General features: G+C 44.1%; 2 protein-coding genes across 7 annotated transcripts in view; both read left to right on the plus strand.

The window, feature by feature from the left end:
* Nucleotides 1-3,714, plus strand: part of TAF1B (TATA-box binding protein associated factor, RNA polymerase I subunit B) — a 52,351-nt gene extending 48,637 nt beyond the window's left edge. Inside the window, exon 15 of the mRNA XM_010964030.3 lies at nucleotides 1,696-3,714. Within this exon, the coding sequence (XP_010962332.1) occupies nucleotides 1,696-1,903 (208 nt within the window). The 3' untranslated portion in view covers nucleotides 1,904-3,714. The remainder of the gene's footprint in view (nucleotides 1-1,695) is intronic.
* Nucleotides 3,715-16,837: 13,123 nt separating this feature from the next.
* GRHL1 (grainyhead like transcription factor 1) overlaps nucleotides 16,838-19,086 on the plus strand; it is a 47,170-nt gene continuing 44,921 nt past the window's right edge. Inside the window, exon 1 of one of the 6 annotated variants that reach the window (XM_074341647.1) lies at nucleotides 16,838-17,026. Coding sequence is in view for 3 of the 6 variants with exons in the window: in XM_074341649.1 (XP_074197750.1) it covers nucleotides 17,799-17,818 (20 nt within the window). In the remaining 3 variants the exon portion in view is untranslated. Of the gene's footprint in view, nucleotides 17,027-17,627; nucleotides 17,819-17,843; nucleotides 17,975-19,086 lie in introns of those variants that run through there. The other 5 variants (XM_074341644.1, XM_074341649.1, XM_074341643.1 and 2 more) reach the window with 5 other exon arrangements.

Below are 19,086 nucleotides of genomic sequence, written 5' to 3' on the forward strand. Positions count from 1 at the left end.
TACTGTAGCAAATGCTTTGTGTACCTCTTAATATCTTTCTGTTGTAGAAATAGAGCTTTCCTTATGGTCCTGAGGCAAGAGAAACAGTATTTTTACCTTTTTGTGATAATATTTTATCTGAAAGAGTCTCTCTTAATATAGCTAAAATTAAAAATTAAAAAAGAAGAAAAGAGGCCACTGTATATGTGAGAATTTGTATAAATGACTTATATTTGATTTGCATTAAACCAATCAATGAACAAACAGTTGAGGCTTTTAAATTTCCTACTGGTGCACATAGTAGGGTGTTGGCTTTTTTGTATATTATTAAAATTGCCTTAAGATTTTAAGTGAAAATCAAAAGATCAATTTTAAAGGAGTTGGGAAAGTGAACATTTTGAGCCCTTACTGTGTGCCAACCACTGGATAAGTGCTTAATCTATGTTCTCATTCAATCCTCTTATCCATCCTGCGAGGTTGTTATTTCTCCCTGTTTCACAGAAGCAGAACCACGAGTAGTTATCCATAGTCAGAACTGATGGGTGGCAGGGCTTTGTGGTGCAACATTAACATTCTTTCAGGAATTTAGGGCCATATATGTTTTGTATGTATCTAAATGTTTATATCCTTTATGTTATTTACTTGTTTTTAAAACTTTTTCGTTATGGAAAATTACTTATCTTCAAAAGTAGAGAGCACAGTATAATGAACCCCCGTACCCCCCATCGCCCAGCTTCAGTGGCTATCAAGACTTGCTTCACCCTCACCTCAACCCGCCCCTTCACCCCTCCTCCCCCAAAATATTTAGAAGCAAACTCTGTACATCATAATATTCTTTTAAACAAAACCATAATACCATTAATCAGATATAAAAAACTAATAGTAATTCCTTAATATTGTCAGACATGTAGCCAATGTCTAGATTTTCCTGATTGTCATATAATTTTTAAAATAACTCAAAATCCAAATAAAGTCCATACATTGCAGGAGGTTGAGATATCCCTTAAGTGTTTTAGTTCATAAATTCCCCTTTTATCTCTTCTTTTTTCCCCTTGCAGTTTACTTACTGAAAATCCTGGTCGCGTGTCCTGTACAATTTCCCATAGTCTAGATTTTGCTGATTATAGCCCATAATACCACTTAACAAGTTCCTCTGTCCCCTGGTCCACTCATACCTTGGTATAGTTAAAGATTAATACAGTTAGTTAGCAGTTTTAATTAGCATTTTAGAGATTTAGTCAGATTCAGGTCCTACTACTTTAAAATAAGAAATACTGCTTTGTGAACTCTTTTTCTATAGAGCACATACAGAATTGGGCATATATTAGTAAGTGTGGTGTCTTATTTGGGGGAGGGAGTTGGGGATTATTTGTTTTCTTTTGTTTGTTTTAAAATATGTCCAGCATCTCTCCCTGTGTGCTTTGGTTCGCCTTGACCACGGTAAGAGGGGTGGGCCCCAGAGTGGAAGAGGAGTCATGAGACCTGGCTCTGTACCACCCGTGTCTCACGCATCATGGCCAGAGGCACTCCGAAAATTTTTTCCTTTACAAAATTAAGAGGTTTCCTTCCAAATTGTTCTAAGTTCCCTTCCAGCTCAGAGTACTATTTTAGGCCTGACCGTATATATTGGTTGTTATTGGGGGATGTTCAAGGGATAGATGCAGGCATTTCTAAGTGACCGTTTAAATGATGGTGTCTTTTTTTCCTCCCTTCTAGCTACTGTAAACATGTGACAACCTATGAGGAATCAAATTTTTCTCTGAGTTACCGGTTTGTCCTAAATCTCTTCTCCTTCTTACTAAGAATAAAGACGTCCTTTCTCCATGAAGAAGTGAGCTTAATAGAAAAGAGACTTTTTAAAAAAAAGTATAATAATAAAACAAAAAAGAAATCTTCAAAATCCAGGAAAGTGAGAAGACATTGAGAAAAATGAAGTGGAAACTCTTCTGGGGAAAATATTTTAATAGTGACAGTAAGATCAAATTGTAACACTCCAGAGAATGGTGAGAATAGAATTTTATTGCATATACGTATACATACGTAGACACGCATATGTACATATATATGTATCAAACTGCTTATAAAAATGTATACTGGAAAACAAGTGAGCTTTGTTTGAATTAATTTTTTAAATTATGAACGTTCCTATTGTTAAAATAACAATGTTATATAAATGGTATCCAGAAATTTGTATTCCATGTATTTTAAAACTAAATTAGCTTTTTAAACTAGGTTGCTTCCTTACTCTTTATACCCCAAAGAAAATCCCAGATGGATCAAAGATCTAAATATCATAATCTTTAAATACACATATATAAAGTATTAGAAGAAAACAAGATGAATACTATGCTGACCTTGGAATGGGGAAGGACTTTCTAAGATACCTCAAAACCAGAAACCAAAAGGAAAAGATTGATAATGTGACTATGAAGTCAAAGGCAAAGACAGACTGGAAAAACATATTTGTAGTATATGGTGGACAAAGGAATCATTCCTTTAATGTATCAATATCCCTTGTAAAGCAGTAGGGAAAAGATAGCTTTCAGAAAAAAAGAAAAACAAAGGCCAAGCTAAAAAATGTGATAGGATGCCTGGCCTCACTCATATTAAATACAAAGTATGAAGATATTATTTCCCATATATTAGATTGTCAAAGATTATAAAGGTTTATCACATCTGTGAGAATACTGGAAAATCAGGCATTCTGATTCACAATTTGTTTATTCATGCAATAAATACATAATGAGCAACTTCTATGTTTCAAGTACATTCTAGACCCTGGAGATACAAGGATCTGTTCTAATTGGGAGGGGCAGCTAGTATACAAAGAAATAGTATTTGGGGTACTGAAGTACAACGAAGAAAAATCAAGGTAAGGGATAAGTGATAGGGTGGGCCATTTTATAAAAAGTAGTCAAGGAAGGACCCTCTGGGGAGGTGACATTTGAGCCAAGACGAACTGTATGACGTACAGTCGAGGGAGCAAGCTGTATAGCTACCCAGGGGGAGATCACTCCAGGCAGAGGGAACACGCGGAAGCTCTGAGGCAGGAGTGTGCGCCGTGGATTCAAGGCGTGGCTAATTGTCCTGGTCAGCTGGAGTGCTGTGGTCGCAGGGGAGGGTGGCAGCAGATAGGATGGAAGGGGTCGCCTTCAGGGCCTTGGTAAGGGCTTTGGCTTTTATCTGAAGTATGTCACAGGAAGCCACTGGACAGTTTTGAGCAAAAGAATGATGTGATCCAACCTATGTCAAAAGGATTACATTCTGTTCCTAAATGTAGGAATTATCAGAATATGAATAATATGTTTAGACAGTGTGCTCTCGTAGGGAGTTAGTATCGATAGAAAACAAGTCTGCATAGATGCTCTTTATGAGACTGAGCGAGTTCCCATCTACCTTAGCTTACTGAGAGTTCTTCGCTGGGGATTAATGTTGAGTTTTTTTCAGATGCTTTTCCTGCATCTGTGAGATGATGGTATGGTTTTTCTTTTTTAGCCAGTTACTATGGTAGATTACATTGAGTTTGTTAAACCAGTCTTGCATCCTAGGATAAACTGCATTTAGTCATGACCTATTATCCTTTTAAATTATTGCTGAATTTGACTTTCTGTAATTTTAAGAATTTTTGCATCCATGTTCATGAGGAATGCTGTTCTGTAGCTTGCTTTCTTGTGAATTATCTAGTTTTGATATCAGAGTAATGCTATAAATAATCACCAAGTGATTTGTGACGCATCCCCGTCTCTTCTATTTTTATTTTCTAGAAGCATTTGTGTAGAATTATTTCTTAAATATTCAGTAGTGAAGCTCATCTGGGTCTGGATGGGGAAGGGTTTTCAACTATAAATTCAGTTTCTTTAATCCCTATAGGATTATTCAGGTTATCTATTTCTTCTTGAGAAAGTTTTGCTTTTCAAAAGACACTGCTATGAAAATGAAAATTTAAACCACTGAGTGTGAAAAAGTATTTGCAAAACATATCTGACAGAGGACTTGTATCTATATAAATAATTCTTACAATTCAATAATAAGAAAGCAAACAACCCATTAAAAATAGGCAGATTTGAGCAGACATTTCACCAGAGAAAATATACAGAGAACAAATAAGCACTTAAAAGGCGCCCAACATCATTAGTTATTCGGGAAATGCAAGTTAAAACTGGAAGGAAATACCACCACACACACACTAGAACGGCTTAAATTTTAAAAGACTGCCCATAGTAAGTGTTGGCAAGGATTGGGAGCAACTGGTTCTCCCAGCTGCTGGTGGGAATATAAAATGGCACAACCATTTTAGAAAACAGTTTGGTAGTTTCTAAAAAGTGAAAAATATACCTACTGTATCATTCAGCCATTCCACTATTAGGTGTCTACCCAAGAAAAATAAAAGCATATTTCTACACAAAGACTTACACACAAATATTCATAGCAACTTTATTTGAGATAAAAAAGGTACACAAGCCAAATGACCATCACCGGTTGAATGGATGTGGTACACGCACACAAGGGAACACTGCTCAGCTACGAAAAGAAACGAGCTGTTGAAACAGGTGGCAACGCTTCTGCTCAGGGCTGGGATTTGTGTGTGTGTGTGGGGGGGGTGGTATATAAGAAGCGTGTTTTCTATAACTTAAAAAATTGTTTTCCAAAGATCTGAACTGCAGTTATTTGCATGTGCATTTTATGGACTCAACACCATGATTTGAAGCACTATGGCACATTAGTTGGATAAAGAGTTGAGTTTGGTAATAAGCCCTCCAGGTGATTCTGATACACACACAGCGAAGCGTGGGAACCACCCGCTCAGGTCCGTCTGCAAGGCCGCTGGCGCTCAGCTCCACCAGCTGCCTTCCGTGTCCTTGCTGGGAGCATGGCGGTGCTTCTGCGTCCCTCTCAGCCTCAGGGGCACCTTAGTAGGCTGGGCAGCCATTCTTCTGTGATGCCATCACCCCGCCCACGTTGATACAGGGTACCTTGTAGGTGATCTCAAACCCTCTCTGCCTGAATACTTGCCTCAGTTATTTCTAAACTGCAAAGCCACAGTTATGAAAAAAGGCAGAAGCAGGCTAAGCGCCTCAGTGGGTGCACAATAGAGCCAACGGGAGCGGAGAAGAGGAAGACCTACAACTCTGAGAGGCCCAGGGCGTGGAGGAGCCGGGCTCCCGGGGGTGAGTCCCTGGCTCCCAGGCTGCCCCTGCCAGGAGCAGGAATCACCTCTTTTTCAAACTGATTCCCCTTCCAGGGGAAGTAACCTTTTACCACTAGAGTGACTTGTGATACATGCTGATTTGGATGGAATCTCTTTTACGAATAAATCTTATTTGGGGTTTTTTGTTTGTTTTTATAAATAAATTACTTACCACTGCAGTGAAACATAATTTTATGATTTAGGTGACCACCCTAAAGGGAAATAGAACCAAGGAGGATTTCACATGGTCTCAGATCCAGTAACTATTGTAATAGTGTGAAATCAGATACTTCAGGGGGTGGAAGTAGAATGCCTCTCTATGCTCAGTCTAAGCTCATGGCCATGCGAGTATAGCATACGTGTGCTGAGGCGGAGTTAAACCTCATGTTCTTAGTTGATTTAGATCATCAAAGCATCATGGAAAGCACAGCTGTGAAACATTTCTCAAGCATCTTTCTACTTACTGAACATTTTACATGTTTTCTCATGTAATGTGTCTAGATAAATCTCTCCATCTACAACTATAGCCGTTAAGGGTTTGGTCACAGTAGATGAAAGCAAAATCTTTAAACTTCATTTTTTTAAATTTGAATTGGTGAAAGTATAATGAGTGTCTTTTCCCGAAAATACAGAACATTAGCCCAAATAGTTGTTCATTAATCCTCGGGGATAGCTCATACATTTTGAACATAGTTTTGTTGGTTTGGGTTTTTGTGTGTTTTTTTAATCCTTCAAAAAATATATAAGTTTCTTTAGACAAGTTTAAGATTCTGCATTAGACTTAAGAGGAAAGAGAGTGTCTTCTACCTGCCAGCTTTGGCTCCTCTTGCATGGGATCAATCAACCTTGTCGTGGGAACGTAAGGATGGTTCACAGGGTGATGAGCCACGGGTGCCTTATCTCACTGAAGGATAGCATTTCTCAGGATGGGAAGCGGCAGACCTGTCACTGCCACTCAGAAATGGCACGTCTATAGCCCAAAGGAAGGCGGCCGAGCACTGACCTGCAGCGTGTCTGTAGTTCTTTGTTATCTCTTGGGATTTGTCTTTTCCTGCATTGGCACAAAGCCACCTGGGCGGGGGGTGGCAGGGAAAGCAGTACTGATTCAACCCGATATTGACACAGAAATCTACACTGCTTGGGAGAGAAGGAGCATTATTTCTGAGTCTCAAAGAAAACATTGAATAGAATTTCCAGTGTGGCAGCTGTAAAAGTTCTGTGGAGTTCTATATTGCAGATCGTTAAAAGTGTGTATTTTTATCTTGAGTATGTAGCCGGTGACTTTTTAAAATTTAAAGTACCTCTGCATTCTTGAAAGCTAAGTAAATTCACACCGTATTACATCTCACAAAACATTTTCAGGAAGCCCTTAGTGTAAGTTCCCTTGTTTTGTGCGCTTGTGAAGTATTTAAGCATAAAGTGATTTTAGTGCCAGACCTACCTGATAATCCACTACTACTTGAGAAGACCTGACAAAAGAGTTCTTTTATTGACTATAAATTAAGAGCCTGGTATTTCAGCTCACTTGGCCTTTTGCCCTCTGCAACAATGATTTCCTTCTGGAACAATTACTACATGTTTCATGGATATTTAAGTTGTACAGGGTGACTCACAGATATTCCTAAAGGAATTTTTAAGTTAGAATACTACTTAACTGTAATTAGCTTTTGTCACCATCGTGGTCCACGTTAATTCAGGTTAAGTGATTAAGGTAAACATTCTCTAAAATGAAAAAGGTGGTCTCTGAATTTAAAAACTCTCAAGGTTAAAAGTAGGAAAACTGTGTTCCTTACCATGTTAATGGATAAGAAAATATTATAAAACCTGTTTACGTATTTTCGCTTTTCTCTCTTTAGAAATCCACGTCAGAGTAAGTCTCCCCCGGAATATCTGTGCTCTGGGTCCCTGGTGCCCTAAGCAGTCACCCTGCTGGGGCCCTCGGGCAGGGCCCCGCCTCTCCCACTCCCCTCTCAGCCATCCTGCCAAAACACAGTTTGCACACGTCAACCCCTCTCCCGCCCATCTATCCACAGTTTCTTTCTCAAAGTGTAGCCCGGGGATCTGCGTCTCATCAAGACGGGTGCTCGTGCGGACTGTAGCCGGGGCTCCCCTGCCTGCCCCCTCCTCACCCCTGCCTGTGGAGCTGAGTGGGTGGGTTGACCTCAGAGTCTGCATTTTATCACCCGACACCCCACTGCCCAAGCCCAGGCACAGGGTAAAGGGACTACCCCCCCACCCCCCACTGGCTTCCCACCTCGCTGACCTCAACCTATTTCATCCTCTGTCTGAAAAGGCATCCAGGGAGCTCCGTTCCTCAGCACCTACAGCACATCCTGTTTTTGGCACTTAGTTTAGCCCGCCTATCCTGTTGTCCTAAAAAGGCAGGAAGCCTCTGAGACGGGGGCCCATTTCTCATGGCTCCATATAGAACCCTACATCAAACAGATGTTTAATAAATGCCTTTGATGAAAGTAATGATGAGGAAAAGGGAAAATTTTTAAGTTTCCTGCTTTCTTATCAGTTACTGCAGTGCAATGATGACTATTCAATGAATGAACTTAGTTGTCTGCCTTCCAAATGTTGGTTTTGAATCAAATTGAAGTACTTTAAAGACAGAAGAGGGCGAAATGGGCATAACGTTTGCCCATGGTCTACCGTGGCCTTATCAAATACCTATAGGGTGCTTAGAATGTGCCAGGCCCTAAGCACTTAGCACAAATCGCCCCTTTTAATCCTCTTAATGGTCGTATGATGTGGTACTGTATAATTTTCCAAATAAAAACATTGAGACATTTTGGTCCCAGGTAGTCTAGCTTCAGAATCTGTGGGTTTTTCCAACTTACTGCAGTGTCTCTCAAAGACCTCAACCCCTGAAGATGCCAGCTTGGAATTAAGGAACCCAACTGCTGCTGTGAAGAAGAAAGCATTAGCATTTATAACTGGAGTATATCCTTACCAACCCCCTCCTCCAAGCTTCCACCCCAAACCTGTTTCTCCTCTGTGCAATCTGTCTTGCAGTTACAGCCCCATTTGACTAATCACCCCAAGCTATAAATTGCCAGCCCTCCTGTCTGTCATCTCCAATGTCTCATCCATTACTCAGTCACTCAGCCCTGGCAGCACCATGGCCAAGTACCTCTCTGGCCAGCCTCCCATCCTCCAAAGACATAGCTACTGTCCAGCTCAGGCCATCATCACCTCTCTCCTTCCCAAACATTTCTCATTCCTCTGCCAGTTATTTTCCAAAAATAGATCTAATAGCACTCTGAGGCTCAAAAGCCTTTGATGGCTCCTTGCTGCCTACAGCCGGATGGCCTTGCCCGGGAGCCCTTAGAGTGTGGCTCACACACAATTTCTCTGGTCGGGCACCCTTGTCCTTGCTCCCTCCATCTCAGCCATGGGGCTCCTGGACGAGCCATGACACACACTGGGCACCTAGGCCATGCTGGATTCTCTGTCAGGAGCGTCCTCTCATGTCTCAGGAGAACCGTTATTCTTCCTTGATGACCTGTTATAAATATACATTGAGGGCTGGGTAGGAGATTTTGAGGTTAAGACATTTGAAACCTTATGTGAAAAACAGAATTCACAAAGATAAAATAATATAGGCAACTTGCCAAAGAAGAAGCATGTTTAGGAGATTTCATACATGTAATTTGTGATAATGAGGTTTGTACAGTTAATTTCCACTTACCACCCATAGCTCACCAGAAACTTGGCAGGATCTCTCTTCTGCGCATTTTCAATGAGATGCTCGTGCATCTGTTTTGCTTTATTAAGGATCACGTGTATACTAAGAAGCATTTTTTTGTGCTTTGCCCATTCCTCCATCTACGTGTTAAAAGACCCCGATTTCCTGTCTCAGAGTCACTGTCCCCATCTGCTGATCCCCACAATAGCCCCAGAGTAGAGCCACTTAGGGTTTTGTGATGCCTTGAGGAGCTTTTATTAAAAGGATTGAAGGATATGTAAGTAAATCATGCTCAGTTACGTCCCAACTCCAAAGTAACACAGCCATAGTTATGCCCAAGATAACTTCAGACCAAAGACACACCAGTCCCTCTCCCCTCATGGCAAGCAATCCAGAAACTGCAAGACCTGCTTCTACTTCTTTTCTTTCTTGATTCTTGTCACAAAATTGTCCTGATTTTTCCCCTTTCCTTTTTTCGACCTCTCATTCTTCCCTTTTCTAATTATCACCAACAGGCGTAACTCAAAATTTCAGACACTTGGACTCAATAGTCTCATGGTTTTGAAAGATATACAAAAGTGAATATATCTATGTGTAATAACCGAGATAGTGAAATGTCAACTTTGGGCAAGTGACCTAATCCCTCTTTTTTGGCTCCCTATCTATTAGAATAATTTCTCTCTTGTATTAAAATGTGATGAGATGCTACAAAAAAAGTTTCTTATAAGTACGAGTGTGATTTTTTAAATTTTATTTTTTTATTGAAATAAAGTTGATTTACAATGTTGTGTTAGTTTCAGGTGTACAGCAAAGTGATTCAGTTATACATACATGCATATATTTGTAAATATATATATTCTTTTTCAGATTCTTTTCTGTCATAGATTATTACAAAATATTGAATATAATTCCCTGTGCTATACACTAGGTCCTTGTTATTTATCTATTTTATGGATAGTAGTGTGTATCTGTTAATCCTAAACTCCTAGTTTATCCCCCACTCTTCCCGCCTTGGTAACTATAAGTTTGTTTTCTATGTCTGTAAGTCTATTTCTGTTTTGTAAATAAGTTCATTTGTATCATTTTTTAGATTCCACACATAAGTGATACCCAATGATATTTGTCTTTCTGTCTGACTTACTTCACTTAGTATGATAATCTCTAGGTCTGTCCATGTTGCTGCAAATGGCATTATTTCATTCTTTTTCGTAGCTGAGTAATATTCCATTGTATATATACAACAATTTAAAATGGATATTATTTTACAGAAGGTGTTTTACCACTAGACACATTTTCTTTGAAGAGAAAATATGCAAATGTGAGCCAGCAAGAAGAGTCACAGCCCCCCAGCACCCCTGTCTGGGGCGTTTTCTTGAAATGGCAGTACACATCATGGCTCCACCCCACACAGAGTTAGTCACATGTCAGAGAGGTTTACTGGAGGTTAAGGCCAGTGTTCCTAAGCTGAGAGATTTCTGACAGCTATGTTGCAACTGTTGAGCCTTCACTGGAATGATCGATTTACAGTGAAGCCATAAGAAAAGAATGTGAGATATCTGGGTTTTAGTTGCCAGCAAGAAGGTGACACCCAACTTGGCATAGCTTCTTCTGCCTCCGTTCAGAAACAGGGAGATGGTCTGGATTGAGTCCCAAGTATTTGACAAGACTCACCTGAGACTGCAGTCATCCTGGTCTGACAGGTGGGCAGGGAGGGGAAGGGGCAAAGTTCCAGGAGCAAGCACATTCACAGCAGGGCCACTAAGGACATTTGAAAAGAGCACATGGATACCAAAATGTGGAGAGAGTTCTGAGAGTCAGTGTGTCCTCTAAGCCTGAGAGTCAACTTAGAGAATAATCAAAAGCCATCTCCCAGGCCAGCTGTTGTCACTAGAAGCCCAGCCATGGCTCTGCCACATTTAAAGTGTCCAGGCTGCTCTATGATGGGGCCACAGGCGAAACCCAGAATGTCACACAGAAATACTCAAAGTTGGCCGTGTCACTACCTGGAGCACAAATGTGGGATTTGGAAAAAAGACACCTGGGTTCACAACCCAAATTTACTGGCTATGAGACTTTGAAAGTATCTCTGGACCTTGCTTCACCATCTACAAGATGGGTGTAGGTGTAACCCTGTCTACCTCAAAGGGTTGCTTTAAGAATCAAATGAGCTCAGGCACATGATCACTTTAAACACTGAATACTGCCAAAAGAAGGTTTCTGTCATTACCAGCCTGAATAACTACGATTGTTGATCCTCTATAATATGCTTATCCTCGTGCTGGATGATCAGGGATTTTTTTTTTTAAATATAGTTTCTGTCCCTTAAGCAGCTTATAATATAGTGAGGAAAATACGGAGATGGAACATTGAATATCTATTGGGTTCCAATAGGTCCGGTATTGTTTGAGTCACTTTTCATGAAACAAAATAAACCAGCCAGCCCTTGGTGGTAGGAATCATTATCCCATATTCCGTCATTGGGGAAACTGAGGCTCAGAGGTTCAATAACTTTCCTAAGTCACAGAGCTGGGAGGCAAGGGTGGAGATTCCACACTCTCCCTTCCATACCCAGTTCGTCCAGAGTGGAAGACGTTCATCTCACAAGAGGCCCTGGCAGACAGGGCGAGAGCCAATGGCTCTTGGGAACTGGCTGGTACAGATTCTTGGAGGTCAGGAAGGGAGGCTGTGCCATTTTCTTGCAACTACTTTAGCTGTCCCTTCAATACAGGCTGCTTCATCAGGAAGAGGTCCCAGCCTGTGATGAGTCCTGCAAATGGTGGGTCAGGCTATGATTAGGTCACCTGGCCAACAAGCAAGCACTTGGAGGAATGGGAAGGGGTCCCTGACCTGCTGGTCTCCAAAGGAGATGGAAGCCAACTATCCAGTGTCTTTGTGTCAGGCACTGCGTGAGCTTCTTTAACTCCATTATCTGATTTAACGCCACAAAACTTGATCCTGTTTCCCTTATTTTACAGACGAGAAAATCGAGGACTGGCAGAGAAGCAGGTTGCTTCAGGTATAAATAGGAGGCAGATCTAGATTTGAATCCAGATCTGACAGACATAAAGTCATTCTCTCAGACTCATGAGAAACTGAATTAATTAAAAAGCAGAGAAGCTTGTGATGAGTGGTAGCTGAGGAGCTGGGAGAGAAGTGTGCACAGGATGGGAAAGGTCCTGGAGGAGACAGCATTGGAGGTTGGCCTTGAAAGAAGATGCAGGACCAAGGTGGTGAGGTAGAGAGAAGGAACAGCACAGGCAACCAGGGGTCTGAAATTGCAGGACATATTCAGGGAATTCTGTGATGGGGTCCAGGGCCTTGGGGGCTTTTAACTAGGACACAACTTTGGAACTGTGTGTTGGGGCCAAATGTGGAAGGAGTTTGAATGCCAGGCTTAGGAGCTTAGACGTCAGTCTGTAAACTGTGGGTAGCTGAGATCAGAACTATTCTTAGCATCAGGGGACATTGGCGCTGGAAGGGACCAGATGACCTATCCAACCTCTTCCTTTTTCTGAAGCCCAGAGAGAAGTGACTCTACTGAAGTCACCCTGTCGGTCAGCAGAACCTGGGCTAGAACCCAGGCCTGTGACTCTCCCAATCCACCTCCCCATCTGCCTCTTTATGTCCACAAGTCTCGTAGAACCCTGTGGTCTCCTACAGGAGAGGGGTCCAAAACTCGCTCCCCACTCTGAAGAACCATGACTTGGGAAGGTAACTCAAAGATCTCGCTTCTCTTAAAGAAACACAATCCTATCCTTGAGCTTAAAAATGTCATTACCAAACAATTGAAAAGATGCTAAATCTCTTCATTTTTAAAAATGCAAATCAAAACAACGAGATACTATTTTTCATCTAACAGACTAGCAAAGCAAAATCCGATAATGCCCCTGGTTGATAAGGGGTGGCACTTAAAGAAGTCCCACCTCCTGTTGGTAGGAGTCCAAATGCAGCAGCCTTTTGGAAAACAATTGGGTCAGATCTATAAAAGTTGAAACTGTGTGTGCTTTTATCATAGCAACTCCAATTCTGGGGATTTACCATACAGCTATATTTGATCAGGCACACAGTGTCTAGTCAGAGGGATGTTTATTGCAGAATGTCTGTAACTGTGAAAAACTGGAGATAAAAACACTAATTGCTTACTGACGGGGTCTAGCTATCATATGTCAATCCAAGGAAATAATATGCAGCTATTTTTTTTAAGTATGGTAGATGTATATGCGCTGACATGAAAAATGTTTAAGACCCTAGTAAGTGAAAGCAAGCAAGCTGAGGAGGGTTGTGAGTGGTACAAATCCCACTGTGTAAGAAGATAAAACATGTACGTTTGTGGATACATACAAAGAAAGATATATGGAAACTGGTAACAATGGTTATTTCTGGGGAGAGGGACGGGATGAAGGGGGGAGTGACTGTACCCTAAACCCTCTGTATTATTTAAATTTCCTTCTTTTAAAAAAATCTGTAAACATATATTATTTTTATAATTTTAGAAATAGTAAAAAAATTTAAAATAAAGAAAGCATTGCCAACCACAAATAGATAAGAATTTTAACTTCTGTTTTAGAGAGCTGTTAGAGACAGCCTAAATAAGCCGATGTTCAGATTTACATGTTTTTTAATTAATATATCTAAGTTCTAATAACATCAGGCCTTTACTGTTCTTGTCTTTGGTTTTACAGCTTGATATTTATTCATTCATCCATGTTTATTTTGGGTCTACTGTGTATCAGATACCGGGACTGAAGCATGAGACCCTCAGTCTCCTGCAATGGGAGGGTTATTTAAGCCAATCCCAGACGTGGTGCCGAAGGAAGGAGTCTGAGAGGCAGAACAGACCCCTGCAGAGGAATGCATCCCTTCAGTGACCACTTCCAGGTATTTACTATGTGAATACCAGGAGGCTTGGGATGGCAAAATGAAAGCAGTACAATCCTGGCGCTCTTCCTGAAAAGCTCCCACTATTGTAGAGACAGACACAAACAGAAAATCGAGTATTACAAACAGAATGTGGTAAACATAGTATTGGGGTGATGCACAAGCACTGTAGGACACGTGGGACATTCAACCCAGGCTAGAGGGCTGGGGAGGCCACCTGGAGCAATGGGGGGGGTGGTCCTAGCCCAGTCGGGAAAGTTGAGGGGAGCTTGCCAAGCAGGAAGAGGAGCAGGGAAGTGGGGGCAGGGGAGTTTCTAGCAGTGAGCTGCAGGCAAAGGAGCAGAATTGCAAAAGCGCAGGTTGCACTGTTTAGTCATACGCTGTGCTAAGGGGTGTGGACTTTATCCCGAGTGTAATGAGGTGACATGACCTAAACTGTGTGCTTTATACAGATCACTCTGGCCACATCTGGAGATGGCTTAGAGGAAGAAGCGGGAAGGATGAGGTAAAAAGACACTTTTCCAATCTGAGTCATATCAGTAGCACAACTCTGCTGATTTGCACCATATCTAGGGACCGGCTGTACTGTTATTTACTAAGTATTTTCTTAAGTTAGCTCATTCTAAAAATATAATTTATTTAGCAATCCCACTCCTGGGCATATATCTGGAAAAGATACATGCACTCCCATGTTCATAGCAGCACTATTTACAATAGCCAAGACTCGGAAGCAAACTAAACATCTATCGTTAGATAAATAGATAAAGATGATGTGGTGTACACACACACACACACACACTGGAATATTATTCAGCCATAAAAAGGAATGAAATAACGCCATTTGCAGCAACATGGATGGACCTAGAGATTATCATCCTAAGTAAAGTAAGTCAGACAGAGAAAGACAAATACCATATGGTATCACTTATATGTGGAATCTTAAAAAATGATACAAATGAACTTATTTACAAAGCAGAAATAGATTCACTGACATAGAAAACAAACTTATGGTTACCAAGGAGGGAAGGGGGAGGGGATAAATGAGGGATTTGGGATTAATAGACACATACCAGTATATATAAAATAGATAAACAACAAAGACCTGCCTGTATAGCACAAGGAACTGTATTCAGTATCTTGTAATAACCAATCGTAGAAAAGAATCTGGAAAAAGAATGTATATATAATGTATATAAGTGAATCACTTTGCTGTACACCTGAAACACTGTAAATCAACTATACTTCAATAAAAAATTAAATATACACACACACACACAATTTAAAGAAGCTAGTGAATAAGAAAAGAGAACAGGGCGGTGAGTATAGCTCAGTGGTAGAGCGCATGCTTAGCATGTAACAAGTCCTGGCTTCAATCCTCAGTACCTCCATTAAAAAAAAAAAAAAAAAAAGAACAGACTCTGGGCTCCAGCATTGTACCCAGTGCTAGAGGACAGAAACTGGACATGGCAGAAGGGGACAGTGAGAAGCGTCTGTGGTTGTTGGTTTAGGTCCCAAGAGTCCTGGAGAACAGGGAGCCAGAGTTGGTGGGAGTGGGTGAGGGACCAGCTGGTGAATAAAGACCCCAACGGCCTCCATGTTGCTAATCCTCATCTTCCTTGACCTCCAAGCGGCATGTGACCTAGCTGACCACGCCTTCCTTCTTGCTTCCATTTTCCTGCTCTCTCAGTGAGTCCCCCTGTCCCCTCTTCCCTGCAGGATCCTCTTTTTCATCTCTATGTTGGAGATTCCAGGATCCAGTGTTGGTCCCATTCTTTCCTCCCTCACTGCCATGGAGATTCACCCTATTTCCAGGCTTTCAATACCATCTCTGTGCCAATGACTCTCAGATGTCCATTCAGCCCAGATTTCTCCCTGGGACTCCAGACTTCTATCCAACCGTCTACTGATACATCTACCTGAATCTCTAATAAAAATCTCAAAAGCAACGTGTCCAAAATGAAACTTCTGACCTCCCCCAGACTTTCTACGCCTGCAGTCTTCCCCAGCTCAAGGATGGCAAATCATTCTTCCCAGTTTTCAACTGAAAAGCTTGTAGTCCTTGACTCTCTATTTTTTCCCCACATCCCATATCCAATTTTCAGGAAATCCTGTTGATCCCACCTTCAGAATAGATCAGAATTTGACCACTTCTCACCACTCCACCCCACCACCCTAGGCCAAGCTACTATTATCCTTGGTCTGGTCTCCCTGCTCCCCACTTTATCCCCTACCACCCAGCAGCCAGATGAATTACTTTAAAACATGAGTTAGATCATGTCACCGCCCTACTCCAAATCCTTCAATGCCTCGCTATCTTACTCAATAAAAACCAAACTCTGTACAAAGGCCTACAAGCCGCTCAGAACATGTTCCCTGCCCCCATTACTTTGACCACATCTCCTCTATCCTTCTGTCTTGTCTCCCTCCAGCCATACTGGGCTTTTTCTGTTCACTGAACACATCGGGTGTCCCCTCCTCGTGCAGACTGGAGCCTCTGCCTGGACCACCCCTCTCTCACCTCCTGATGGTCTCACTTCCTTCAAGTCTTCAGAACTGATTCCACCCCCTGCTCCCCATCTGCCTCCTCTGCTTTATTTCTCTCCCGCAGAACTTGCCACTTTCTAATACATCATACAATTTACTTATGCTTTTATGGTCAGTTACCCCAGTTAGGATGCTGGAGGAGGCAGGGAATTTTTGTCCCCTGTATTCACAGCCATAACCACAGCATCTAGAAGAGTGCCTGGCATAGAGTAGGACTCTCAGTAAATATTTGTTGAATGAATGAGCAGACCCTGGAGAAGGGAGCTGTAGCTCAGGAAGGACAATTGGGGCCAGGAGTAGGTAGGGATGGAAATGAATGGGAGATGGCACTAGGGGTGCGGGGAGGGACAGCAGTTGGGGAAGAGGGTGCAGGGGTTTGTGTGTGTGTGTGTGTGTGTGTGTGTGTGTGTGTGTGTGTGTGTGTGAAGTTCACATGAGGGTTCTGAGAGGGCTAAGACAGGCAGAGATGGAAGTTCCACACTGGTTGGGGCGGGACTCAGAAGAGGGGGAGGGGCGGGCACTTGGGACAGAGGCGGCTCAGGTGAGGCTGGGGCGACCCACTCGGTGAGCACCAACCCTGGCCGCACGGGGGGAAACAACAGGTTAGGAGACTGTGGCAGTTTTCCAGTGTCTGTCACGTAGCGGACAATCTGAAATGGATGTACAGGAGGTTCTAAAGTCGGACCGTTTCGATGGGCAAGACCAGGAGGGAGACGTCTGAGCTTCCTCAGGTAAAAGCCTCAGAAGTAAGTGGACGCGGTCTAAGAGGTGAGAGGGGGCACGAGGAGGGCGGACGCTTCACAGACCCCAGGCGGGAAGGCGCCCGAGGCAGCCGAGCGGCGACCGCGGGGCTCCGGTGAGGGGCAGTCGCGGGGCGGGGAGGCTCCATCACTGGAGCGGCGGGGGGCTTAGGTGGGCGGGCGGGAAAGGAAGAGCGCCCAGCGCCTGGGAAGACGGCGCAAGGGCATGTCCGGTCCCGCAGGTGGGCGGCCCACGGCTGCGACCGCGGGGCAGAGCGAGGACGCTGTGCCTGGCCTTGCAGTGGGCGCGCTGACGGCCGTAGAGAGGCGGCATGTACTGGCCAGGAGCCGCGCCGCTTCGCTTGTTCTGACCGGAGGGAGGCCGGGAGCGCCGGGCGCGCCACACGGACGCGGCCACGCGGAGCGCGGCCACGCGGAGCGCCAACTCCCGCCCGCGAGGCTCGGCCCCGTCGGCCCCGCCCCGGAGCCCCGAGCACTGGCCAATCAGGCAGTGCCGCTGGCCTCCCAACCCCGAAGCTCCGCCCCGTGCCGGCGCGCTGCCAGCCAATGGGAAGTCTAGCCTGGGCGCCCCCAGTGCGCGCTGCCCGCGCGGAGCCGGCTCAGAGCGAGAAAAGCGAACCCAACCCGTCGGGGCCGCCGCTCCGGACCCGCCGCTGCCGCCGCCGCTGCCGCCGCCGCCTCCTCCTCCCCCCGGATCGGGTGTACTGTCCCAACCCGAAAGTCCAGTTCTGCGGCCCGGCAGCGGCGAGCGAGCGCGATGACACAGGAGTACGACAAGTGAGTGAGGGCGCCGGCGCGCGAGTCCGGCCGTGCGGCCGGGGCCGCGGCTGCCCGCCGGGCCGGACGCACCTGCCGTGAGGCCGGGCGGGCGAGGCGAGGGCCGGGCCGGGCCTGGCCGGGTGCGAGTCCGGACGGCCGGGCAGACAAGGCGAGGTGGGCTGGGGACGCCGGTGCGAGTCCGGGAGAGAAGGCCGGGGTGCGGGAACGAGGCCGAGCGCGGGGCACGGGCTCCAGGCTGGGAGGGCGGGGGCCGCGTGTGTCGCTGTCCACTTTCTTCTCCGCCGCGGCCTCTGCCCCTCGGGCACTCCACCCCACCTTTGTTCCGCTGAGGCCCCTTGGGAAGACCCCTGCGTTGGGGGGGTCTCGACTCCGGAGAGGAGCCCCCCTACCCCTAGCCTCAGCGTCCTGGTCTGGGGCACCACCCCACGGGCGAGCCCCGGGTCTGCTCCCCGGTGGCCCTGGTGCGCGGAGGGAGATTTGGGGCGTCCCGCTCGCCGGCTGCTCCTCTGCCACGCCGACAGCACCGTGTCCCCCACCGGGTCGGTTTTTGCTCATTGGGGCCGGTGGAGCTCTTTGGGACGCTCTTCGCGGCTGGAAAGGGAGACTTCTCAGGTAATCTCTTGTCGCTCAACCGTGTCATTTGGCCAGCCTACTAGAACTTCCGAAAGGAGAAATTTGGGGAAAAGTTGAACTACTCTGACGTCCTGGCATTTTCTTTTCCCTGGCTGGCTGTGTGAGTGAGAAAATTGTAGGAGTTATTTTGCCACTTGCATCATTCATGGTAATTACAGATTACTGTAATTAAAAATGCTCAGAAAATATCAGCAGGATGAAACTTTGAAATCAGGATGGTAAACTAGAAAGCACTGTGCTTACCAATGTGCTTTTTGGAGTTTGTGATTAAAGGAATATTTTAACAAAGATAAGGAGGTAATGTAAGACATTAGCATTAGGGAACACTGGATGAGGGACATTTTTGTATTTCCTTCACAACTTTTCTGTAAATATAAAATTGTTCCCCCCTAAAAAAGAAGTAAATCGTATTAAACCAATCACTATATATCAGATCAGTAAATCCAGGGCAGAGAGGTACCTCTCCCAGTTTTATAATTATTTGCTGAGGATCCTTTTAAGAGTGTTCTTTTTTTCTGGTTGAGAAGTTTAGATGTTATTATGTATGGGATAACTTAAATGAATTAATCTTGTGTTGTAGAATATGCAGATAAATTATTCCTTGAAATATACTTACGAAGTCTTTGAGAGAT

Source organism: Camelus bactrianus, chromosome 15 (genome assembly GCF_048773025.1).
Source record: "Camelus bactrianus isolate YW-2024 breed Bactrian camel chromosome 15, ASM4877302v1, whole genome shotgun sequence".
NCBI lineage: Eukaryota > Metazoa > Chordata > Mammalia > Artiodactyla > Camelidae > Camelus > Camelus bactrianus.